Consider the following 27,270-nt stretch of genomic DNA (forward strand, 5'->3'; position numbering starts at 1 on the left):
TTCGACCTTCAAAAGCCGAGACCTTAGCTTGAAATCGAAACGGGTCTCTCGCTTTGATGGATAGAAATTCTTCCGCTGCTTCCTCCCTGCGAGACTTACCGCCATCCATGCGATATTCCCCGAGGGTTAAACGCGAATCGCCAACTTACTCGCATCCAGGCTTCAGGCACATAAAAGCTCGGCCTCCATTCAAGCTTTTGAACCTTCTGCCGGAGCACGGAAAATCTGATGGCGGAACCACGTGTCGCTCCTTTTTGTAGAATTCTGTGGTACTGTATGATTTCTGCGAAAATTGCGAATCCATGCACGTTTCAGCCAATATCGTTGAATTTATAGGGTACGTATTTCACATTTATCGGTAAGAGCACGGTGCGCTTATACTCGCTATTTTTTTTTTTTTCTTTTTTTACTTTTTCTTTTGGCAAACGAAGGAAGCTCTGCACAGCTAATAATTACACTAGATAAATAACAGGCTGCGAATATGAGAACCTATTACATAACCGTCGCGATCATTCATGAATTCATTCATTCATTCCATAGTTTATTCATTCCGCTATGCTAGTTGGCTGAGTTATGAATGCCGCGAAGAGAAAGCTTGCGAGTCATTCACGACGTTCGGTATCAACGTATTCGTGGTCTAAAAATGTACGATTGATCGAAAAGGTATGATGGATTCGGGAAATTTGTCGCAGGCAAACACAGTTGTACCAACAAAATGGTAATTTGCGGCAATTTCAGGTGAAACTGACGAATAATAAAGGAGGACCATTATATCAGCCGAGGCTATTTTAGTCCATAGCTATAAGCCGGTGTAACGAGCGTCTAATGATTTTTGTTCGAATCGGAGTTCAGTTGTAGGTAAATGGTAAAAATGTTGTCAGTGTTTCCCTTCCGTTTCTATTCTCGGAGTGTAAAAGGGTGTTCGATTTCAGACCTTAATTGTTCCGCATTCGATGTAAAATCGAAGTTTAACGATTTAGTGAATGTCTACATACACGGGAAAAGCATCGAGCATGAAATACGTGAATTATACGAGGAAAGTATGTCATCAGTCGCACAATGTGACATTCTCACAGTACATTTCGTTTCTGTGTTTTCGTTGTCACGTTCGAGTGTTCGCGCTGTGTTCAGTTTCGGCACGTACCATTTTCGTTTCTTTTGTAAAAATCGAACGGTACGTACAGTAAATTTGGTCGTTGAAACGTTCGCGTTTTAACCGTAATAAAAATATCACTGGCGTGATCCTCGGCTCTTTCAGTGCCGCGCTTATATATATATAATCCATCCGCGCAAATTCAAGCCCCGGCATTTCCATTCCCCAAATCGACCGACTCAACCGTTCCAGTGACTAATGAAAAAAGCTTCGAACCCCGTAAACAATAATCATCTCACATTTGCTGTGGAGCAATTGTTCACACCTAAAATTATTAATTGTATAACGTATTAACAGAGAATACTAGTTGAATAGTTGAACGTCTCTCAACTTTCGTATTACAAATAACGTTTTCACGATGTTGACTTTTGAAAAGAAATTTCAATCACGTCCGCTGCTCACGATTTTCGTACGACACCTTAAAGAAAAGAAACGTTGATTTCGAAAACGGAGCCCGATGTCGGGACTAATTTCGGAAAACCTGTAAAAGGATCTGCACAGATTTTTTACGGTTTTTAATCAACCCCCGGCTCGGGTCGGTCGCAAGTAATTAGGTATGTATTTCTCATTAAGAATTGAGATCACAGCGAGTCTCAGATTGAGTGAATCCGTGATACGCGAGATGGTATGTCAGAGGGTTCACTAAGGAGACAGAAATCCGGGGATCGGGAATACACGCCGCAAGGCACAAGGCCCTGCAGAGCTTTGAAGAGGGATGAAAAGCATGCTCCCTTCCTCCGCCTCGTTCGCAAACCGCATCCCTGCTCCTACAACATTAGCCACCCACCCCACTCCCCCTTCCTCCTCTCACGTGAAATTTTCTCTTAAATGCGAAACTCACCCGCGGCGCCATTTTATTCTCTCCCTTTTTTTTTAGGGATTATTCGCGACCCAGCGTTAAAGTTTGAAACGCTTGAAGGAAAGAGAAAAAATCGTTTCAATAACATCCAGTAATATTATTTGCGCGAGTGATAATGTGATAATTAAATAGAAAAAAAAAAAAAAACAGTTTGATAATTTTGATCGTTCTAATAAGAAAACACTTTCTCAAGTTCTCGATATCTTAGCCTCCGTTATTCAAATATCTTGAATTTAACAGCAGGCGTGATCGTCATTAATTCGTCTTCACTCGCATCATTGACGCTGTAACAACTATAGGTACTGTAGTTTTTTCTTAAAACGATTTTTGCTATTCGTTCACGTTCTGATTCGGGGCTCGAGTTCTCCCGGATCGATGTGGATGCGAGTCCTTTTCTTTGGCCGCAACCCCTGCCGGTGTAGAGTAGGTATTCCACCTCCTCTTCCTCCCGCTTTATCGTATTTCTTATTTATTTTTATACGCCCGAATACATGCACGCTCTCTACCTCATTCACCGCATGTCGCGACACGAGGCTTTTCCCACCACCCATGGATCGAGTCTCAGCTCCCTCGGATGCCTGTTGCATTCGGGTTTTCGCACCCCGCGCTGCTTCGCCCGTCGTCTAGCAACCCTCGGGCGACGCTGTTGCTCTTCGATTTCGGACACGGCGTGCCGTATGTGAAACGAGTCGCGATTAAAGGCAGGGGAAAATTTTACACGCCATTTGCTTCGGCTCTGCAGGGTTGAGAATCGAATTGTCGACGCCTGCAGTTTTGGTGCAGGTGTGATAAATCATTAGTGAAAGACGGCACGTTGAAAATGCCTTGTATCAGCGATTGGAAATCTAATTCGATAAAAGTTGGATACCGATACGCAAGCGAAATTTGACTCAGGATTATTTATATTTTTAAGAGCCATTTTCTGTCAATGAGATACTTGATTCTCTATGATTGCGTTTACTACATATTTTCGATGAAAAAAGACCTCACAATCGCTTCGTTATATCGCGTCAACGTCGAGAATCGAATGAAAATGCGACGATGTCGGCCATGTATCTAAAAATAACGATAACACCTAACTTTCACATTTTCTGATAGCGATAACAAAAAAATTTATCTTCATTTTGCGCTTGTAACCATGTTTTTCGATTATCCTGGTTATGAAATAAAAATCGAAAACCGTATCGAATTTTAGGATGAAGAGAAGGCGTGCCAATTTTATTTTTTTTTCCGCGACCGTAAATACGAACGTAAAATGGTACAGACTCGAGTCGATCTATGTATCGTACGTAGATCGCGAGTTTGCGGTAGTGCCGAGTAACCCAAGGCTGCATCGTCGTTAAATCGCGAATCCCTTCTTGACCCTAGTCGTGATATTCGCGGTAAATACCAAAGGCACACTTGAGCTTGAAGAAAGCGCGATACGCGCATTGTTCCGGCAACACAATGCAGTCCGTGTATGCATTTCTCTATTTCCGGTACCTTGGCTGCATCAGCTCGGTTACCCCGATCTCTATAAAACGTACATACGTACCTATACAGCTCTAATTTACCTGCCCGAGGGATTACGTTTGTTTTTCCTCACTCCTTATCCCGCTTTTCTTCTAACTCACCGTTTTATCTACGTATTGTTTACCTGACGTATTTTTTTTTTTTTTTTTTTTTCATTGCTCTTCACTCTCGTATTTTTAATCCAGACAAACGGTTATACCTGTATTACAGGTATTTTTGTGTCGCGTCGCATTGCATTGCACAACATACCTATAACGCGGATTTGGATTTCATCGCTGCACATAACCGACGCCGCGTGTTATACCCGTCGACGACAAGTCGTATTTATCCTAGGATTTTATTTATTTACACCTCGTTCGTTCTGCTGTGCGTCGTTGCAAAGCTATAGATTACGGTTGTACCGTATGCACGTCTTTTACAGGCGTGTACAGACGTGGACATTAATTCGGAGACGGCTAGTTTTTCGGCCAAATCGCCCCAAATTCAGCGGCCGGTCGATACGGTCTGAATCTGCGTTACCAACGTAATAGACTCGGCGAAAAAACTAATCATCTCCGAATTAATGTACCTACGGGAATTAGAGTGCCAATTTTTTCAACCTCAACCCTAATCGGTCACTCTGGCTGAATTTTACCCCAAACATTTTTCAAACTCCTCTTAGAGTCCCTTAGTCGTGGAAATGGGTCTTTTGCTGGCATTCTTCATGCGAAATAAAGGTATTTTTTGGCACATTCTTTAACTTTGCGCCGATGTTTTACAATATTTAAACAGTCGAGTTTGGTTAGGAAAATTTTCCGCGATCGTTAAGCATTACCTAGTTATTTTTTTTTTTTTTTTTATTTTTTTTAGGTGTTGGGAACTCATTTTTGAAGCAAAATATCACTTTTAGGGTGAATTTCACCCAGTGTAACTGATTAGGGTTTATTCACACGCCTATATATAGATAGAAATTGATGGAAATGGGTCTGCGGTTATTTTTCGGCGCATATTTATTCCTGAATGTTCAAAGTAACGCGGGATCTCCGCAGATTTTTAACATACCTTTTTTTTTGTTTTATTGTTCTTGGCAACCTCGCCATCTTGTTCTTCTCGAACCCCCCCCCCCCCCCCCCCCCCCCCCCATTCCGACCCCTCGTCCACCCTTTGCTTTTTTCGATCCTCAAAGGTATGATCGGGAACGAGTACCTGCCTCTGCTCGAGGAGTGTATAACGATCGTTGAAAATACCCGATCGATACTCGTCCTCCTCGTCAGCTTTTCACGGGGAAGACCATTGTATTCGGTAAGTTATACACTGCGGATAATGCTGAACGTCGAACCGTCACGCGCTTCTTTTATTCGCTCTAGATCTTTTTCTCCTCTCGCAGATCCGTCGATATTCTTTCTTTCTCTTTCTTCTCTCCTCCCTTGTGCAAAGTTTAATTAGGTATAATTAGCTTCACATTTCAGCCGGGGTATTCGCGTTATTTTAATAAACCACCTTTGTTCCACCCTTCGAAGCGCGGAAGAGAAAGAGGAAAGAAAAAGGTAAAATAAGTGTGTAAGGATTATATTAAACAGGGACTAAAATAAACTGATTATTTTTTTTTCATCCCATACGTTTGGTAGTTGCAGTTTTTATCGGTATCCATAAATGAAGTTTGCAATTAATATCTACGACTGGCTTGACGCCAAAACCTGATGCTAATTTAAAAACTGAAATTACGTATACCGAACGAAAATCCTTGCTGCAGACGAAGTCGTGTTGACGATAAAATATACATATCTCGTAGATGCGAGCGATTTTTATTTCCAATTTCTTCTGTTTTCTCTTTATACACGCCGGTGGAAGTTACTGATTTTATCACATTTGAAAATTTTCCGTACTGGTCTCTAAAATCGTTTTCGTCTAGCGATATTATTAAAGAAAGCCTTCTCACGATGGACGGTATTGAATTATTCTCACTGATTTCAATAAACTTCGAACTTTGATTTGGTACAATAATTCAAGCCAAACTTTCGCCCATTCCTTTCAACGCAACTCACAAACCAGATACGCGAGAATCAATTTCGAATAGAATTGCGGTTTTCAGGAACATTTTATACTTTCTCTCTATCTGGCAGCGATATTTTTCGTCTTCAATAACGTAGCTCGGAAAGTGTGTCGCATGTGTGAGTGTCGTATATAAGGGAAGGTCTTCGAGAAACGGGGAGATAAACTTGTCGAGACCAGATTTTGCGGGTGAGTTTGGAAAAAGAGACACGAGCCGCAGGTTTGGTGTATACTGTACCTGCACAGTTTATACCTTACGCATCTTTCTATAGCTCGTAAATTCACGCACTGGAGAATATATTCAATAAAATAAAAACGCTGCAGCGCGAAGGTTTCCGCTATTTTCCTTCCCTCCCTTTCGTCCGTTTTTATTCCCTTGTGCAGCGCTTCGAATCCCCGAACGAAAGGAGCCCTCAATCTACGTCTTGCCATGAATTATTTAAAATTTGTCAATTTTCCGAGACGTACGTAAAAGTTACAGACGAAGGAATGCGCGAACTCCGCGCGTTACGCGTTATATATGAACATATAAATATATATGTGCGCCCGGGTCGAGGTTGACTATTTGCAATTTTTACGCAAATCCTTTGTCGATTTGAATACAGCGCGGGGCGCGAACTTTGTCAAAGGCGCGATTCCTCTTTTCTCTTTTCTTCATTCCCGAACGCCCGTTCTCCCAACTTTCTTTGTACACACCCGCGCCATTTCTTCACCAACAAGTGCAAAGTGGATCTCGAGGCTAGTTTTAGAGAAAAGAGACAGTTACTTCCCGCTGTAGTTTAACTTTGTCTCCTCGGGAAAAGTCTCACAATTTATTCTATGTAATTCTAACCGGTGGCCTGGTACAGGAGCCGGAGAAAGATCGCGAGGTTCTTTGAATTCCCCCAAAGAAGGGATCTCCCGTTCTCAAAACTTTGGCAGCAGGTTGCTGCAATCGTGTCTGTGGAAATTCTCAGCAGGCTAGATTTACATACGATAGAAAATTGAATATTCTTTTCCGCAAGTTCTTAATTTTTCTCACTTTAAATTCTTAGCACACGCCCGCTTCCGTAATTACAGCCTCTTCCCTCGGGCGATTCTCGCTCGAGTTGAATAAGGAACATCTGGCTGCTCTTTCATCAAGATGGATGCATAATTGTATCTCGTTTCTATCCGCAAAGCCGCGTCTCCGACGTTGAGAGACTCGGTGCGATTTCTTTGCAAACAAGCGATAATATTTTCTCACTCGCACCGAAGTTACGATAAAAAGATGCTGGATTTTTTATTTTTTTTTTTCGTCTCTTACACCAATTTCGTACAAGAAAACAGTGAACGCAACTGTCAACACCATTTGTCAGGTTCGTTGAAATCGATACAGATGGCGCCGCGTTAGCGGCGTAACGACGTCACGCGGGTTCCGGCCAATGGCGAGCTAGGCGGGAGATTCGAACGCGGTGATTTTGCCAAACGAATAATTCTGTCAAACGGTGCGATCATTCTGCACTGATTAATTAGAGAGAAAGGGAAAATGGAAGAAAACGCTGGTACGGTACTTCGCAAACTCGGTTTAGCTGCGGTATAATTTAATCTGTCTCATCTTGCGACTTAGAGACGTTGTACAGCGGCATGTTTACAGTCAGATATTGCGTTCGCGAACCTTCGGCAGGAGTTTCCGCGTATATATTTCAGCGCTAAACACACACAAGAAGCTGGTATATTATAATATTAATATTGCGTAGTATTTACGTATATAAGAAGTTACAAGACGGACTGTAATAACTAGTGGCATGATAAACGCCGCGTTTTTTACGGCTTACGAATCTCTGTTGCGAATCTCTGGCAGGTATATACTTGTTATACCTTTGCTTCAACATTTCTTGCCTGAATTTCGTTCGCCATTGCCCGACTACTCGTTTCCACGGTTTCACCTCTCTTCCGTACGCTTTCACGTTTGATCTTCCCCGGGTTCCTCCTGCCATCCGCCTTATTCCGTTTTGAAATTTTCATCAAACGTTCAGCCAGTTACAATATGGCGCCTCGGCTGCAGGAATTACCCGGAAAGCGAGGGGGGAGAGACTGGATGGTGATTATATAAAATAGACGCATGCCGACTGCCGGCAAATCCAATTACAAGATACGTACTTCTTCCGTTCGTCGTTGCCTGTGTATAATACTCTCGGCTTTTGCAAATAATCAAATATGATCTACCTACTGGAAAGTACGGCCTGATCAAATATTCAGAATTCTGTAATTACGCGCCCATTTTGAAACGTTTATGCAGGTATGATAAGTTTCGAAATCTCATCGACATTTTGTTTTCGCGTTTTTTTCAATCCTTGACGAAAAAAAATTAAATTTCTTTCGAACGAGAGTTTTCGTTCTTCCTTACAAGTTTGGATCACAATACTGGAACCTCTGGTAATTTAAACTATTCAATTTTTCGGTCATTTTCATCGCCCAAATTACGTGATTATTTTCACAAATATGTAACGAAGATTAGACGAAAAAGAGAGAGGGGGGGAGAGAGAGAGAGAGAGAGAGAGAAAATAAAGAATCATGACGAAAGGATTGAAATCGAAGGTGAAAATGTGGAAAATCGTGACAGTTGATGCCTTTAAACTTCGGGGAAATTCCGCAGACGCTGAAAGCTTCGCTGAAGTTGCGTCCGGTCATCGTCATCCGGCTTACCGGGAAACGAGTCGTTCCCTCTCGCACGATTATGCGAATGCGATCGTTATGTACATTATACTCACTTTCGAGTTGATAATAAATTTTATTTTACGAGTGCGTTGCGCTCGGAGTTCTGCTGGGTTGGCTATTAATTGATGCTATACAAGTTCGAGGTCGAGAAACGAAGCTCACGCAGTGTCGGAGCCGGGTCGTAAAGTTATCAATTGTAAGATCGATGATCGAGGAAAATTTCATTCTTATAAAATGTCTTACGGTTTCAATATTTGATACGTGTGTACGTGTGTTTTTTGTTTGTTTTGACGCACAATTTATATATTGTTCGAACGTAAAATAATTATCGAAGAACGTGAACGTGTATAAGAATCGATGCGAACAGCAAGATCTATTGCTCAAATGACATCGAGGCTTTTACGAGCTTTTATAAACGATTTTTTTCAATCACGCCTTAGGTGATTTTAGTTTAATCGGCAAACACATTTTGCCCCTCCAACATGTTTTTGCCTCTTAAGAAAAATGCGCGTCGTGGAATGTGGCTTAGATCGATTCAGGAATCGTTAAAAATAATTAATAAATTGAAATTATTTTATACAACGATAACAACTGATCATTTCATCCTCCAATTCGGACACGATCTCTCTCACCGCTATTCTAAAAACTCCCGAGTCATATGATTGTCTACATAAGACCCAATACGATATATTTATACATAATATGCTCAACTTATAAGTTTGAAATTTATTATTATACGTTACTATAAAAATGATGAGAAAGCTAGGCGAGAAAGAAACGCATAAACCGATCGTGTGTAAATCAAGTTTCCAGGTTGTCGGGTGTTTGGCGAACTGCGATAATATCCGCGAAACGCCGGCCGAATTTTCAACTAACCGCGAATTTCGCTCTGGGGCGTCGTTCCTAAGTGATTACAGGAGGAGAGGGTTTGTATCTTTCGGGCCGGGGTGGCAGCTACCCTTTGCTTTACCTTATCGGCCCAGTCACGTACAGCTGGGAATCCCCTACCCGACGATTTCCCCCCTCCCTGCACGCTTCAACCCTTTCAAGCTTTCCAACCGCCCGGCGCCGGGCGTCGCGACGTCACGTGTGCAATCCTACGCTAATTTCCTTTTCACTTATATCCACCAGTCGTCGTCGTCGTCTATAATTTACACCCTGTCCGATAAATTCTCGTCCTCTATTAACGCCAGGGCATCGTTTACGTGCACCGTGAGCAACTGCAGTAACATGGAGTCTTCGCCCATGGTTTTTACCCTGAAAAAAAACTGCGCGTTAAGGAGCCCTTCGTTACATGGGATCTACGGTTGGTTCGAGAAAAGTTTTGAAACAAAAACGCCATGAAGGAAACGTTCAACAAGTGTCACCGAAGCTATAGCGTAGTCACATTTAAGTGAAAAACTTTCCTCGCGGTGCGGTGAAAAAATTGAAACACTGAATTTTGACCGTAAATATCTTGTTTACCTGTATCATCAACATCGGAAAAAACCACATTGATCTATCATTTTTAATATCAGCAAAAAATTCATACTGCAACGAACAAAAGCTCGTTTCATTCGTTAATGAATTATAAATCGTAAACAATTTTTTACCCCAACGACGAGCTCTGGAAAAAATCAGAATCAGGTGACATAATATCCAGATAATTCATACGTGAATCACATAATAAACTACTTCTCGTTAGACGCGAAAAAATTATACAGATTTATCGGTGAAAATATATTACAGAATAATGTGATTTCTACGACGCCGTTAAAACACAAAGATTTTTTTGCAATTAAAACTCAGCGCTGTAGGATGGAATTTAGTGGATCACAGGGAGATTTTAAATCCGATTTAACTTGAACAGCTTCATTGTAGTTCGACATTTAAAACCTCTGCTTGATAACGGTTTTTCTTCTTTTCCCTTTTTGTCGTAAACCATTTTTTACCTGACCGTACCTCGCATATATCCTCAAAGCACCCGAGTCAAATGAAATTACTCAACGATTATGAAACGAAATAAATCAGAAACATTACTCACCGGTGTAAAAGTAAAACTGGAACGCTGACGAGGGTCGGTTATATAAGGTACACGAGTCGTTAGGAGGTAGTTACGCAGACTTTTTTGTACGTGTAAGTGCAAAATGATGTTCCCTTGGCCTCTCTTCTCTCCCCGGGAGTCTGTGCGAGATAAGAGCCGTGCAAAATTTCCGGTTGAAGCGAGAAGTCGATCTCCTTCATCACGCCCTTCTTCATCCGGCAAAAATCGGGACGCCATCCCGTGAATATCGCAAACTGTCGAAAATTCCCGACGATGTGACCACATTTTTTTCACCCTTCCTCTTCTCGTATCGTCATTTCGTATCTTGCCTTCTTTTCTGAAGAAGAAGAATAAGAAGAAGAAGAAGAAGAACGACGAATCTCTTACGGCTGCACTCTCCGACACTCCAACGATTTTTATAAAGGTGTATAAAAAATCAGGGCCAACAAATTTTGCCTCTCAATTTACTCGCACGGTTTTTCACGAAATCTCTTCCGCTTTAAAATTCTTTGGCTATCGCGGCGCGACTTCTTCAGACAATTTACCTTCTATAAAACTTCGAGCTACACCTTATCTCGTGTTTTATATCACCGTGCCCACTTTTTACGCAAATCTAGCGAAACGCGTTGAATTACTTCCCACGGCTGTATAGATTGTACCATCCTCATGACCCGAGCAAAAACGGCTACACGTATACGCGCAGGTACAAAGGTTTAACCTTTTTGTATCATGGCCAGAGGGAAACGCACCCCCGGCCTTACATTATACCCAGATGTGAGAAATGGAGTAGCTGCGGCCAGTGTATTACGGTACCTATACATTCACACACACACACGCAAACACCTGGGGAAAGTATAAATGAAATAAAGTGTGAGATCGAGGGTGAAAAAACGGCGGGTGTAGTTCTCTCCCTCTTTAATTCTTGTCGACACAGGCAATCCTGAAGCTCGGTAGTGCAGGATTATCGCGTGCAACCGAGCGCGATCCTCTTCGATTCGTCGAATGATTATACCTGCCCGTAGTTATAAAGGTACACACTTTTTTAACGAGGACATATTCAACCCGCTCGATTTACTCCGCGATCCTCTTCAAAGCCTTTCGAAATACCGTGACTCAAGCCGCCGTCTTCCATTGTAGCTTCTGATCTCGGGGGGGTGCAGAACTCCTTGAGTTATAACCGCAGGAAGCTCCGGTATTATACTTATGTGTACGTATATGCATATTACGTAGGTGTATGTACCTATATGCTATGTCTAAATCCAGGTGGAAAGTTAATTGGCAAATACCCCCGAGTCGCGGCCTCGTCGCTCTACTTATACCTATAATATACCCCTTGAACCCTCCGACGTTCGAAGAAAAAAACCTCCCTCGGATGTTCCTTAGGATTTTCAGGGCGGCGAAGGCTTTATCCTTGTAAGAAAAGGCAAAGGCGGGCCTGCCGAATCACTCAGGCTTCGCCACCTCGCTCTCGGGTCACACTTTGTTAAATCCTCGTTCTTCTCTCTACCTAATCGCGAACGAATCACGAGCTCCCGGGTATAAAACGTATACTCACGCACGCACCAGGGCGTGTGTTCATCCCTCTTTTCGCGGTGTAGAAACAGAGAGAGAGAAAAAGAAATAAGATGAGAAAAAACACACTCCGTAACCACACACTCGGTCTCACGGTAAATTTTCATTCTCTCTCGGCCCGTCAGCCGGAGGAAAATTTCCTCGTCGTCTTACCTTCGGATGTTATTGTTATCTTTATTATTATCCTTATGTTCAAACCTATTTTAACTCGTGTTTTTTTTTATCATTATTTTAGTTTTGGGAACAGTTGCAATGCTCCCAGAGTTAATTTCTTCCTCTGCGTAGGTATAATAATAACAATAATAACAAGAGTAATAATACAAGTAAGAAAGATTGTAGCTCAAGGTTGAAAAATCAATTCGAACATTTCGGTCGCATATTGATAACGAAGCCTTTCTTCAATCCCATCCATATACGTACATATACATACATTTTTTTTTTTTTTTTAATATCTTTCTGAAAGCGGAGCTTCACTCTTTCTCTCTTTTTTTCTTTTTCAAATTCAGTCTCGTTTTGAAGAAATGATTATTATATCCGCGCATCCGTTGTACAAATCGCGATTTTATCCCGCGCATTTAATCTTGCGTGAAATTGTCCCCGATTTTGATATGAAAATTGAGACGAAATTTTGCTCATCATTTTTTTTTACGCATCACTGAAAAGAAACGATTTATTCTCCGTGATTTTGGCGAGGTAGAAAATAATGTTACACCCACATATTTGATCGCGTCGCAGCAGATCAACGGTATAATAATTGGTAAATATTTTTTGTAGTAATACCAATTCTGTAACCTTTCATCTTTAGACCCCACTTGTACATGTCAGGTGCGTAAACTTTGACCCTTAAAACTTTGGAGGGTTGGATTTCAAGTTGCGTCTCATTGCTGGTGAAAATATACCTATACGCGTTCGTTGTATAAATTAATACAGGTATAACGATCTGATGCTGCGACGTTGATGAATTGGTATTTAATGGGAGTGAAGCAGGCTGTTGCAGGTTTGAGAAATTGTAAATTATAACGCGAAGTATCAAGTGCCTACATAATTTTTAATGATCATCGGCCGAAAGCCTTGCGAAAATTTGAATTCATATTCATAATCCGTATATCCGTCTGATTAAATGCAAATTGCAAAGGCAAATCTATCGTACCGTTTATTGGTTTTACCAACAACGTTCACTTCCGTTTACTTACATACATCTTATATCATTGACACGGTTTCAAATGTTCTCGATTCTCTGGGGTGAGGATCAAAATACCGAAAGACGAAAAAGCCGAGCGGTCGAAAACCCGAAATATTTGTGATACGAATTTTAAAACAACGAACGATCAGCGTATCGAAATTGGGATTTTCGATAAATCAGCCAGTGAAATAACTGTTTTCGTGAAAGTTCATTTAACCGAACGCTCTCTTATCCGAAAAATTATTTTCAGAACAGTCGGCATTCCGAATGACCAAAGCACGGAATATGGAGGTACAGAAAAGTGAAAATTCCAAAATTAAACATTGAGAGCGGCTGATACTTCGAACAGCCGCAAAACCGGAAAAATTAGCTGTCGCAATCTTTGCCATTCTCAGAAAACAAAAAAAAAAAAAAAAAAAAAAAAAAAAAAAAAAAAATGTCGGAAAAAATTTATTTATACATTTTTGCAAGTCATCTTTTCATATTTATGGTTTTTCTGTGTGTTCAACCGTCGGTAGTTTGGCTTTCGGAATTTCGTGCCGTCGACTTTTTGATCTTTCGCATTTTTCTGCCCCACGCATGCTGTTTATATTATAACGCTCTGCTGCTCGCTGAAAGTGACGGAATTTGACAAGGTCGAGGTTACACGCTCGTTTGCTTCAGCCACAAATGACTAATGACTCGGGACTCTCGTCGATTTGTCAATACCGAGTGGTCGGTTAATTTCCGCGTGTAAATTAATCATCATTTACTAACCGTTTTCGTGCTAAATAGCCGTTTTGCGTCGAGCTTTCGCCTTCGAATCAAGTATCATACTTCTCAATATTCACATAATTCGCCTTTTTTGGGGGGGAATGAAAATCGGAGTGAAATGTCCGGCGACATTTTTTCACTCTCGTTATCAGCCAGGTTCGAAAAATCGTTATTCGAAGTTTATGAAACAAGTGTATAATGTTTTTTGAAGAAATATGAAATTTCTTCGACTCTTTTCTTTGTTAAATATTCGTATATTACAACCACTCAATTCCTCATCTTACACTCTCTCGTTATTTTTGCTCACATCGCGCTAATTGGCCAGGATCTGGACGGTGATAATTAGTTGCTGGAATTATTCAGTGACGACATCCGCATTGCAAAGAAGTTCGTTCGCGTTCTGCAAGGAGAAATAGGAGAAAAAGTGACGTGAAAAGTCAGTCAGTCAGTCGGTGAGCGAGTCTTCCGCAGTCGTCGACTAATACCTCGGGTTCGTTTCCTCAAAAGTTTGTCAGCACTTCTCGATCCGCTTTACAAAGGTACTTATAATACCCCTTGCCCACAACCAAGGACCCTCGCAGGAGCAATCGACCGAATTATACCGCTCCTGCGTGCCGTCGTCGTTGAACCTCAAAGAACTTGGAAATTCGAGTTCTCTCAAACGACGGAGAGACGTAGACGGCAAAGCCGAACGTCGAAGACCAACGGTTGGTTGGCTGCTGGACTCGATTCACGAACTTTCCGTCTAGTCGCGTAGCTGCTTTTCTCAGGGTGTTTTAGGGGTTCCTGTACAATTCTCTAGTCCCCTTGTTCTGCTGCAGAGTAAACGATGCGCGAATGTGAATTTTTTCCACCCCTCACTGTATTTTTGGGACGGGGCTGAAGTTCCGAATTTGAAAAGTTCCGAAAGCGCCTAATTCCGGATTATTTGGTGGCGAAACTTGAAGTAAAGAAAATGAATTTTGAAGAAACTGCAAAGTTTTGAATGGTCGGCAAACTGACGGCTCAAAGTTTCGAAAAGTCAAGTTCCGATAGAGTATGATTGGAAATTTAATCACAGAGCGTAGTTTTACTAAACGAGTGGGGTTAAAAATGAGAAAAACCGAAAATCAGAATGACCAGCATTCCAAACGTAAAAATCTCGAAAATTCAAAACAAAGAAAGATCAAAGTGGCGAAATTTCAACAAGCCAGAAATTTTCAGAGCTTGGATTTGGATCCAGAATTTGGATCTTTCAGAATTTTTCAAATTCGGAATTTCAACCACGTCCTTTATTTTTGTGTATGACCTGCGCTTCCAGCGTTCGGCAAAACTGAACCGAACATTTTCCACACTTCGTGTATAAATAGTCCGAGAAAGAGAGGTAAAGAACGGCAGCATAAACCATGCGGCGTTGTGCTTGTAGGTACTTGTCAGATCGAGGAAAACTGCCGGGCTTTCGAGTTGTGAAACAGTTTCTCGAACCAAGTTTCTTTCCAAAGCAAGAGTTTCGCCTCGACGCGAGCGACGGGATTTGCGGCGTCGGCTCAGACGGTTGCTGCGTGCAACTAAGCAGAGGGAATATCTGTTTTTTTCTACTTCTTCTTCTTACTTCTCGTCCCGCTCGAGTGTTTGCCTTTCGCATATACATACCTACCGCGAAGACTCTTCTCCTCGGTGCAAAGAGAGCTTTCTGCCCCGCGGTTTCGAACCGTCATTTATCATTCGTCTTAACCTCGTCGAGGGTGCGGGCCAGTCGACAGCTGGGCCGTCAGAGTAAATAACCACTTGTCGCGAAGGAACGGATCGACTTTTTTTGTTTTTCAAAAATACTTCCCCGTCAGGACGAGCTTACGAGCTGAGTTTGTGCTTGAATTTCGAGGCGCTTTCAAGGAGTCGGTGGAGAGAGAAGCTTGTAAGCAGAAAATCCTCTCACTCAAGAAACAGTGTATAGAAACATCAGCTGCCGTAGTATTTGTTTTCATACTTTCGCGGGGCATTTGGTGTTACAGAACTCAGCAGCCGTATCGTTCGTTCTGCCTTTGTTGAAATGCGATTCGCAGCCAGAGAATAATTTATTTATGAAAAAGTTGAAAAATTCACAGGCAATTCAGTGCTCCGTCTCGACTTTATATTTAATGCGGATTTTATAAGAGAGAAAATATATTCAACATTCCCGATAAAACGTTGAAATTTTTGGTGAAATTGTGTCGCGAATTCTGAACGTACAGCCTTCTAAAGCCCGCGTGTATATCCGTGTATTTTTATTCCCTCATACGCGTTGTAGCGGATTTGGAGGGACGCGATGTTCTGGTTCTGAAACAAGATCGCATGGGGTAGGAAATATAAGGTGTTTTATAAACATGTCTATCCTTAGTTGAACCCGGCGGGTCTCCGGGTAACAATTCAGGATTGAGAGAAGAAACAAGTCGTCGTAGCGTCTGCGGGATGACACTTTTGGATAAAATATATCTCTGTGTGGGGTAAAAACGAGGCACAGAACTCGATACGATCGGCGATTGAACGGCGACGTATATTATAGATATACATATATCATTTTGTTTTTGAGCGGATAATCGCTCAGACTTTTAGCGTACAAGTGATTTCGAATGATTTCAAATAATTTTAGGTCATCAGAGATGACTCCGATTACAAAATACTGCCTGTAATTTCCGACGTTTCGTATGATTGCATAAGATTACAAATGGTTTCACGTTGAATTTAAGAATGACTTCGTGATAACTCGTGTAAGCAAGGAATTTCACATGTGTTTACGTCCACAATATTTTATTTTCTGTCAATTTTACATCTACTACGATGAGTGAAATGGCCAAAAGAAAAAAAATGGGATGCCATTATAGCGAAATGGTTAAAATATACGATGTTGCGATCCTTCTGCTTTCCAGTCCCTCTACATTATCATATGATTCCTTGTTCATTTCGAGATACGTCCAACTGATTTCAAACCAGGCTGTACAGCTGATTTGCAGAGTGAATATAGCCCCTCGGTTTGCTTAGGTATTACTTGTTAGCTCGACTCGCGGCGACGGCGTTTGGCAGTGATAGCTTTTTCGAAGGCAAGCTTTTACCCATTTCAGTCAGGCCGACCCGGATAATCCCCCTCGTATGTTTTCGATTTCCGATTCCCGCCGACCGCAAGCTTCTTGCTTTATTCAGCGGGTCTCTCGATTCCCGCATTAGTTCCACCCTATAGTTCCCCCCCTTTTTTCCTGGACCGCCGAACGAGGGTCGCAGAACGTCGCGAGGATATCGGGCGGTTCTTGAGAATCGGTGAAACTCGCCGCGGAATATGGGAAAAGCTAACGCTAAATCAACAAGTAAACCGATGGCTCACCCTGCATTCTTCCATTCTCTCTTTCTCCCTTGCGAACTCTCAAGACCTCATTTTTCCTCAATGCGGACAGGATATCCTTCCATTCCAGCTGTTTCTTACGTGACGACGTCTAACGCGAAAGCTCTGCAGTAGCAGGTGAGATGCCGAGTCGATTGTCGTTTGCTCTGACAGGTAGAGAGATCAGCATTTTCAGTCTAGTCGTGCCCAACCATTTTCGAAACTTAACTCTTACGCGTGGAATTCAAAATTGGGTAGGGATAAAAAAAAACGTTTAAATAGTTTCCGGCAGTGTTACTCGAGACTCAATGATTGCGAACGTGAATGATAAAGCATCCCTGCCATATGACAGAAATAAATTTGCGCGAATTTGAGAGAGGTTTATTAATTAAAACGTTGGGAATGATTGTCTACCTCAAAACATTAGAATCGGAAACAAAACACCGGGACTTAATTATTAATTACTAAATTAATTACAAAACCTTTTATACAATTGTTGATATCTGAGCTTGTGTTAATCAAATTTATTTGGACTCATTGCTATCGTATATAGGGTCAGAATTTCTTTTTATTCCTGTTCACTATCATTGAGGCAAGCAACGTTGCTGAAGATTATTCAAACGTTTTTTTCCTTTTTCCTAACTTTTGATTCAGACGGCGTGACTTATTAATCGTGCCTGATTTTTATCTCGTTTTCAAAGTCATAACCTATCGAATTTAAATATCTTTTCGAACTTGGCAAAAATCAATCTCGACTATTTCATTACAAATACCATGAAATCCTGAAAACAGTTCGAAAAAAAAATGTCCCAGCAGTTCCACTGAAGTTTTTGGGTTGATTTAACCATTTTTTTTACCGTGTGACTAAGTGAAAAAGAAAAGTAAAAATTAAAACTCGAACGGCGATATGACAATTTGAATGTTAAAATTACAAAAATTCGTGTCGTATTCATTAAGAGAAACGTGTGGTGGACCTGCTGGGACGTCATGTTTAGTTAAATTTTTCAAACACCGGCACAAGCGTAGACATATACCTATAGGTATGTATCCAAAATCAGCTACAGAGATTTCCGCGGGGAAAACTTATCATTGCGAGCGTAGATCTCTGAGGGTTTAACAGCCAAGGGACTAATAGAATTATCAGTTTAAAGGGAGTTCTCAAGGTGTGCGAAACGGGTGATAAGATCGCGTTTTGCGATGCGCTTTCACCGGGATATAACACAAAAGCAGAGAGGGTTGCAGGGCGCGAAGCTTACGCGAATGCAATGGGGAAAATAACTGACCGTTTGGAGGATATTCGAGTGAACTTTGACCTCTTTCGTGGTTCGAGGATAAAGTCGACGTACCTCCACGTACACCCACTTGTACATTATGGCTGTCTGCATAGACCGTTATAGTCGGAAACAATTTTCCTTGGAGAGTGATCGTCACTCGATTAAATCGAGCCACTTAAATGGCTAAAATTAGCCCCCGGCTACGACGAGGTCGATGTCGTTCGGTGGGCGGGTGATTATTTGACATTCGGCACCAGGATCGATCTGCACGCGCGCGGCCCAAAACGAGAATCGATTTATCGAGGAACGAATTAGTTTCCTGATGCTGTTGTAACCGAATAACCCAGTCAGCCGTTCGCTAATTCGCTGATCGGCGAGGTGCAGCCGTCAACATCGCCTGTCATCCAATCTCACAATTTTTTCATTTTTTTTTTTTTTTCTTTTTTTCAACTTTATTTCTTCGTGTCGATTTACTTTTCTCGACTCTCTGTTACTCGCGTTTCTCTGATTCGTCCCCCTCTCTTCTGTTCTGCCCCGTTTTCTTTTTTATATTTTTTTTTTCTTTTCCGAATATATATCGTATCCTTTTTTTTTTTTCTTACCATCAAAAATCAAACTTCGACCTGCTTCTTCACAGCTAATTCGTCTTTTCATTAAATGATACTCTTTTACAACGCGCTGGGTTAACCTTGATCACATACACGACTCGTCGTTGTTATTCGTGGTTGAGGCTACATTTTTATCGATTTTAGTCACCGTCGACAATGTAGGACGATACGAAAATATCTCTATTTAGGTAAACATCAGTGCGTCGATGTGTTATTCAATGATGCGAAAATTCATTTTGGACGTAACTGGTCCACGGATATATAATGCACTGCGAATCACCTGAACCCAGCTACATGCGTCACGAATTTCCCGTAGATACATATATAATACACAAGAATAGACAGTAGATTATATATTTATTTACATTAGAGGGGAAAAAAAAAATTGCTATACACAATGTAACGCGAGGAAGGGCGATGGGAGGGGCTGGAGGGGGGGGGGGGGGGGTGCGAGAAGAGAGTGTTCTAAAACTAAAAGCATTATTACCTACGTACAGTGCGAGGATCGTTGAAAAACCGAAACGAATAATAAATAATAGTGCGAAAATGGCTGGCTAAAAAAAAAAAGATGAAAAAACAACGTAATTTCGAGATAAAAAGTTAACGGAAATAGACTTGCGGGCTACTTTTGAAGGTAATCTCGCCGTTACAGCAAACTCTGTAAAAGCTTTATGGTACGTCGTTCCGATCGCATACCTACCCTACTGTTCTGCGTATGCCGGCAGCTTATATCCGATCAAATGGAGTCGATGGCTATTTGCCAACTCTAATTTATCGCAGTAGAAATAATTAGAGATGATTTTTTCCGTTTTTTTTTTTTTTTTTTTTTTTTTTTTTCACCTAGCGATCGCTGATAATGGGATTTCTGTTGTTTTTGCTCTTTCTCTGACAGACAGCAATCAATGTTGAAATTTTATTATCATATATTTCTTTCAGGTAAGATAAATCTCTGGTTTGTTTCCGTTCTCTTTGATTAGCCAAAGGAATTTCAGCCCGCGAAGTGTTTCGTTTTCGGTATTGCAATCGTGTAAATGCGTTATGTGCGATGCGAATTAAGGTGTGTATGCGTACCTTGACGCTTTGAATTTTTACATAAATTTTTCAGCTCTTAGAAAGCACGAAGAGATTTTGCTCTTCGCCGTTCGATTTATCAAAGGATCTTGAATATACGAGAGGAAATTTGAGACAATCAGTCACGAGCGAATAGACGCGCTCTTTCTATGGACCTTATATTTTCCATCTCGAGTTTATCAGTCATCGCTTGAATATGGAGATGTCGCTCTCTCGTATAAATAACGAGTCATCGGAGAACCGGGAAAAAGTGATTTTCTTAACGGATGTTTCTTATCTAAATGGATGATTTTTTTATTTTTTATTTTTCACTAAATTATCGTTGAATCGAATACAACTTGTGTCTTTTTCTTCATCTTCTTCCTCTGCGAAAACTTGTCCGGTTTTTTTTTCTCCTATCTTAAGAGAGGTATAATTTATTAAACCGACAGGTTTCCTTTCGATTTTCTCTTTCTATCGCTTATTTGATATAGTATATTTTTGATCGCTCGAGTGATTGGGGGAAAAAGTGATTTAGTTCGGAATTAAGTCCCTTTCTCTGCATTGGTGATCGATTAAAAAAGTTCTAACGAACCTGCAATCAAATATATTTCAAATTATCGTACATCATCGGATGACGGGTAAAGTTTTCCACAAGCCCGAGCACTTTTATTGAAGTTTTTCATTACGATGTTCAATTAAACGGTATTAATACACGACGATACTAAATGAAAACTTGCGTAGCGTCTATTTCTGGTCTGTCGACATCGATCGGTTGACACAATGTATATACAACGTATTTAATTTGCTTGCTCGAAGATTACCAGTAATGCAAAGATAAATCAAGACGTGCTTAATTATGTTATTGAAGATTAACTGATCGACGCGCGTAATCGTGGAAATGATCGATTTCGCAGTGGATAATTCGAGTTTGTCATCTGCGCGATATCTAGCAAGAATTTGTCATAGCCACAGACTTATTTTGGCCTCTTGAGAGGTTACATTTGATACGCGATTACAGAAAATTAATTCTTGTGTTAGTCTATTAAAAACTACACAACCGTCACCGGCTAAACACATATATTGATAATGCTCGAGTAGATCTCTTGACAAACTCGAATTGATAATTTCTATCGTTCGATCAATGTTTTCTCTCGATGTTCTTTCCCAATAACTTACGAAAGACAAGCTGGCGGTAAATAACTTCCTTGCAAATCCGTGCTGGACTCTTTCCCACATTCTACCAATATTCGATTTCCAAGTCCATGTGCACCACCATAAAACGTTATCACAGTTCCGTAATTGCTGTTGCGATAAACCCGAGCTGTTCTTTTGAACAATTCGCTGCTTAAACCCAGGCACTGACTATTCGAATCTGAAATTTTTTTTTGAGAATCAGTAAGGATCAGTCGATGCTTAAAGCAAACTGCTCCTACTTATTTGGTCCTACGAAAATGAGTTTCTCTTTACCCCAATTTTTCGCCTCGATGAATTCAACAGGAAAAAAAACCATAGCATTTTATATTGATACATGTTTTTGAAACAGCCGTGAGCATTTAAAAATAAAATTGTGCGAACTATCGTGAAATTTTGAAAAATTTTTAGTGTTGGACGGGTTGAGACAAAAATCAAGCAAAATTTCGAAAGACTGCTTTCAGTAGGGACAAAAAAAAAATAAAAAATTTTCAACAAAATCAAAAATGGTCGGGTTCCCGGGTTGGTCGGTTTCGTACGGAGTGCCCCATATATACATATAACTCTTCTCCATTCAACTGCGGTTAGATAAATGCTTGGGTTACGAACCAGACGGCGGGTGAATAACGACGGATTTAAACAAATGGCCAAGTGAAAAAGGTCGAATTCCTGGTCAGCTTTTGATTGCTTCCCGGCCCTTGCCCTTGATCGACGCGAGTACCGCGAGCTGCCGCAGTATATTACTCGATGGGAAATGTTTGTCCTGTAAGTGAAACTCTGGAGGTGTAACGGGAGACCGAAGCTTATAGGAGAGGTCTGAGGGACCGAAAGAGGATTGCCGAATGTAGGAAGAATCGCGGTGAAACGGAGGATAGTTTTATAAACCTATCGACCACTTCGGCTTCGCCATTTCTCATCAAATCGCAGTCGAACATAGTAAAAACAACACAGAACGTTGGATAAGTCGTATGCGTTACGGATTTATTTGTTTAAAGAAGAAAATTGCACTTTGGTGTAACTCCAAGCGAACACCGTCACTTTTTATGGGTCGGCACCGCGTCAGTTCACGTTTTCGTTTATCCAGTCAATGAAGCTCCAGACGCGGGCAAATACGTCCGGTTCACCAACCGCGCATGGTGTTCCCCATGAAACGATTCCGACCTGGACTCCGTCGGCGACTAGCGGACCGCCCGAATCCCCCTGTCAGAAGAAGTTGTCTCGATTTTTAAGCGGTCCGAGGTAGAGCAGAAGAGAAAGTGAAAATATACTCACGTGACAGGCGCCCTCTCCGGCTACCGTAAGCGTGCAGATGTTGCTTTCCGAGGTTCTCCAGTCTCTGGCCAAACACGCTTCCTGGTCGATTATGTTCAGGGTGATGTGCTGGAGGCGTCTGGGACTGCTGCCGCTTGGAAACTGCAAGAGGAATATTCGGCGTGACTTGGGATTGACGATTCTCCTTATTCAATATCTTATCTTACGGTCCAAAGACTGTCAACTTCGAGATATCTGTCGCAGACTTACGGCGATGCTTCCCCAGCCGGTCAGCACTGCGGGATAGTTGACCTTGGTGAAATCTTCTGTGGGCAAAGCGATTGGCTGGACTTTTTCGGTAAAAGTGATGCTACTGGTGAGTCGGATCAAGGCAACGTCGCTGCGGAAATCTGATGCGGAATAGTCAGGGTTGATCAGAACTCTTCTTGCGATGTAGATGGAACCACCGGAGCGGCGGTCGTTGGTGCCAACGCGGACTCGAACCATGCCCGGCCATAGCTGGTAACTTTTCGGCAACAGAATAACGAAATTGAATAGTTGCCGATCCCGTTTGGACCCCGAAGCGTTTGGCTCGGCGATCAATCGTTGTGTTTTGATTCACCTACCTCATAACGCAGTGGGCGGCGGTGAGGATCCATCGTGCGTTGATTATTGAACCTCCGCAGAAGTGTCCACTGAGGAGAGTCTGCAGAGAGACTTGGTAAGGATAAGCTCCGTCGGGGGCGTCTGTTCCGCCGACGATACGCTCGCCAACACTACCGCCTGGAATTCGATTGTTGATGTTATCGCCAAGGCGTCGAGGCCAAGTATTTTAAAGTAAATATTATACACCGTCTGCGAGAAGCGTTTGATTAAAAGTATACAAAGGTTCTTTTCCTACCGTAAGCGGAAGCGGCCACAGCCAAGAGCAGGACTAGGGAACGGTACATCGTGTCCAGTGTAGTAAAGACTGATGCAAATTTCGGCTTTTAAACTTTGCTTCATTAGCGCTTATTGATCAGATAAAACTTGATTGGTAACAGATTTAATACAAATGCGGACCGCGTGGCGTAAGTTGAACACTTTATCTACCTTTCAAGTTATGCCTGTCTGACAAATGTCTGTAAATATGATTGACTTTCTTCGTATCGCGTGCATGATTAATTAATCTTTCGAAATATGTCGACTGATAGTTATCGATCATCTCCGGAGATCTTTCGATCCATGGAAAAGTTTCTGGTTACAGCCGGATTCATTGGTGGACTCTTTGTTTCTATGTCGTTTATGGTTGAATGGTATACATACGATATTTTATCACGTAAAATTTTGATGAATCAAAGGCAAGTGAAAGAACAGATGAAAGGAAGATTTTAAATACTCTTCAAACTCTAGGCGATGACATACGCCGCGTTTGTTATCCGTGAATGATGCAAAGTGAATTGCTCAGCGAGTGCTTAATCATCCTCCGCCCTAAACAATAACGTAGGCATCCCCTTTTGCGGAGATAAATGATCGATACCTCATCTTCATTAGCCATCCTCTCCATTTTCTCGAATTTTCATCGTGGTTATTTCCAGGTGATCGAATCAATGACGGATAGTTAAAGCCGGAGTCTGTTGTTCACCGGGGCATGGAAAGTGGAGTAACTCTAAGTGATGGAATATTTTACGATAAATGAGTGAGAAAGGTCAAGTCCCCGAGTGTATTTGGGTTATGTTGATCGATCCGAACAAATGTATTGTGCACGAAGCCTGCAATACGTCAGAAGAATCCAGTGTGTCGTCTGTTAGTGAAACTTTGATCGTGATAGATGGAAACGTAGACTATTCAAGGTATAAGAGGGTGCTCGACTTCAATTTGAACCAAGGAAATAACGGTACTACGATGGAAAATTCTTTCGCCGTACGGTTGCCGATGACACCGGAAGTTGTAAAAGCTTTCCACTTGAATAAAGCGAGCTTGTTAATTGTTGAGATGTCGGGATGAAATGAATTCACGATTGGGTTAATTATTTTGAAGATTTCTTTAATGCAACGTGACAGTTAGCCAGCAACTCTTGGTGCTTTTACACCACTCGGTATTCGGATTCCCCCAAGTTTTATTAGTTTATGGTTTCGTTGATCCAGTCCACGAAGCTCCAGACGCGAGTATGGACGTCAGGTTGACCAATGGCGCAAAGAGGACTTCCCCAGGAAACGATGCCGATTTGAACGCCTTCGGCGACGAGAGGGTTGCCGGAGTCTCCCTGTAAATTTTTGCTCCAGTTTAGACACCCAGCGGAGGAAAAGAAGACTTACTAAAAATTGAAAGCAAATCTGTAACGCTAAAGATTAACATACGTAGCAAGCGCCTTGTCCAGTCCGTGTGGACGTGCAGATGTTGGAATTCGTTATCTTGATGCTTCTACTCAAACACTCTGCCTGGTCCATGATTGGCAGGAAAGCGTATTGGAGCTCGTTCTTCGCTACTGGCGGAATCAGCTGAAAATTATTACCGATTTACATCAGAAAGATCTCACGAATTTTCAACTCAATTGTCATTCTTCTGTTAGACCGGCCGTCGAGATTGACACAACTTGACTTACTCTAACGCTTCCCCATCCGCTCAACTCGGCCCAGTAACCGACCTCGTTGAAATCTTCGGTGGGCAGAGCGATCGGCTGAACTTTATCTCCGAAAACTATGTCTTGGCTGACTTCGATTAATGCGATATCGTTACGGGTGAGTACAGAGTTCCAGTTGGGATTGATTACGGTTCTAATGGCCTGGTAGAATTCACCGCCAGAGTCAAGTCTGTTCGTACCAGCGACCACGGTGATCTGGGACGGCTGGATCCTGAAGGAATGTAACGGAAATACCGGTGATACAAGTTCAATGTCAATTCACAGAGACAGTTTAGGTACTTACCCGGATAAGCAGTGGGCAGCGGTCATTATCCACCGATTGCTGACGATCGAACCTCCGCAGAAGTGTCTGTTGTAACTTCTGAGCGAAACGGTGTAAGGATATTCTCCTTCATCCGCTGGAAGTCCGGCGATGATACGATCGGTCAGACCGGCGCCTGAGAATTTGCGAATGGAATTTGTTTTCAGGAAAACCTTTTGCGCATGTGATTCTTAACGCTAAAAGGTTTTGAATCAATTCTCTTACCGTGTGCGGAGGCTGCGAGGGCCAATACCAAAACGACGAAACGAAACATGGCGTTGCGAATTGACAGGATTTGATTCGGACTGCCACTTTTATAGTATAATTTTTAAAGGGCAATCTGATAGCAATTTATCGTTGATGAAGGCAGATGAAGTCAAGGGGACTAAAATCGTGTATTTTATCACGTTCCTGCTTTATCTCTCACGTACTGTTACGTGGATCGATTAACGCATCTCTTCCTATTTAATTTCGTTTAGTCATTCAAGTGGGATCGATTGGGATTTAATTGGACTTTGGAAAGACATCTCGGACTTTTGCTAAGCATATCACTGCAGAAATGAAAGTGCGAATGTAACCAATTTTAGTCGTAATAGGTTTATACACGTGTTTTTGTTCAGTGTTGAGAAGTATCTAAATAAAAGTATCCGAGATTCAGTTTTTCCATATCTTTTCCGCACCATGTATCATCAGATACGTGTGTAGATACCTGAAGTTAGGTCGATTATCGCCTATTTTGTAAGTGTCCATTCAAAATTGTTTGACCTTAAGAAATTTGAAAAGGTTAAGCATTTAAACAGTTTCTAATAGATACGTTTTCAGTATCTGCATCTAGATACCTTGTTGCAGCTGTATCTTGTATATAAACGATTTATACTTTTGATGAGTATCTTTCCCGGCATTGTTCTTATTCATGTCTATGTTGTCGGAGCAATTGGATCCATATATCCTGATATTCAATAGTATTGATCCGAACGAAGAACAAAATTTCTGATAGAGTACCGACCTATTCTGAAAGAGGGATATCTGACTAAAAAACTCGTTGAAACTTTTGAACCCATTTACCTTAAATCGAATTTCGAACATCAAAATTGGCCTTTCACATCAAATCATGTTTCGTTAATTGCGGAATAAATATTCGAGTAACGGTCACGTTTACCAGTTCGAGTCTCTCATCTCATTCGACTCTCTTAGAACCCATATTTGGGGAGGAGCGAAATGAGTTAACTCGGAAGTTCCCTTAAGTAAATGAAAATTCACTCAAGGGGAGCAACAGCCTTTGCAATTCTTCATTACTAGGGTAATTCTGAACGTCCCGGCATGGTGGAGGCTTCAATGTAATTATAAAAGTAATGAATTATTTAAACGTGCCTCCAATATCACGTTTATTCTGTATATTTTCATCCCTAAATGACAATTTCGCAGGTCATTGTGAACACAGCTGTGCCACGGCGTTTATATCTACGGCGTTGTTCTATCATTAACTAATTCTTTGAACTATTATTCATGCCCACTTGTACAGCATGACTTAAGAGCATACTGTGCATATTACATTATACACATTAATGATTTCGTACATACTTTCGAATTTCCGTTTTCTTCGTCTGCTTAAAATTGTATCGGAATTCATGATGAGCTAAATCGTGATAAACGTTCAATTCCTCCAAACGTCTGCTGAGGATCAGAACTTCCTTTTATGCTCCTTTTTCGTTACTTACGATTTCACACTACAAAGTCGAGTAACTGAGAAGATCGGTTACATTCAGAGGAAAAGTCACGTTTACTAATGTTTTGTCGATGTTGCGAAAACCGGTTTAAGTTCGTGGTGCTGGTGTGATATTTTCTCCAGGACATTGATGGAGATTTTTCATTG

General features: G+C 41.5%; 3 protein-coding genes across 6 annotated transcripts in view; 1 reads left to right on the top strand and 2 right to left on the bottom strand.

The window, feature by feature from the left end:
- LOC124307021 (uncharacterized) overlaps window positions 1-27,270 on the top strand; it is a 100,674-nt gene that overhangs the window by 10,964 nt on the left and 62,440 nt on the right. The gene's annotated exons all lie outside the window — the stretch shown is intronic.
- On the bottom strand, window positions 22,178-23,466 carry LOC124307023 (chymotrypsin-2-like). Its single transcript, XM_046768306.1, has 5 exons — window positions 23,375-23,466; window positions 23,100-23,256; window positions 22,744-22,999; window positions 22,495-22,635; window positions 22,178-22,422 (listed from the first exon to the last, which is right to left on the bottom strand). The coding sequence occupies exons 1-5, from the start codon at window positions 23,421-23,423 to the stop codon at window positions 22,282-22,284; spliced, it is 744 nt and encodes a 247-aa protein (XP_046624262.1). The 5' UTR covers window positions 23,424-23,466; the 3' UTR covers window positions 22,178-22,281.
- LOC124307025 (chymotrypsin-2-like) lies at window positions 24,482-25,708 on the bottom strand. Its single transcript, XM_046768308.1, has 5 exons — window positions 25,623-25,708; window positions 25,380-25,533; window positions 25,058-25,307; window positions 24,813-24,953; window positions 24,482-24,718 (listed from the first exon to the last, which is right to left on the bottom strand). Exons 1-5 carry the CDS (start codon window positions 25,669-25,671, stop codon window positions 24,575-24,577), a joined length of 738 nt encoding a protein of 245 aa, XP_046624264.1. The 5' UTR covers window positions 25,672-25,708; the 3' UTR covers window positions 24,482-24,574.

This window comes from Neodiprion virginianus, chromosome 6, assembly GCF_021901495.1.
Source record: "Neodiprion virginianus isolate iyNeoVirg1 chromosome 6, iyNeoVirg1.1, whole genome shotgun sequence".
NCBI lineage: Eukaryota > Metazoa > Arthropoda > Insecta > Hymenoptera > Diprionidae > Neodiprion > Neodiprion virginianus.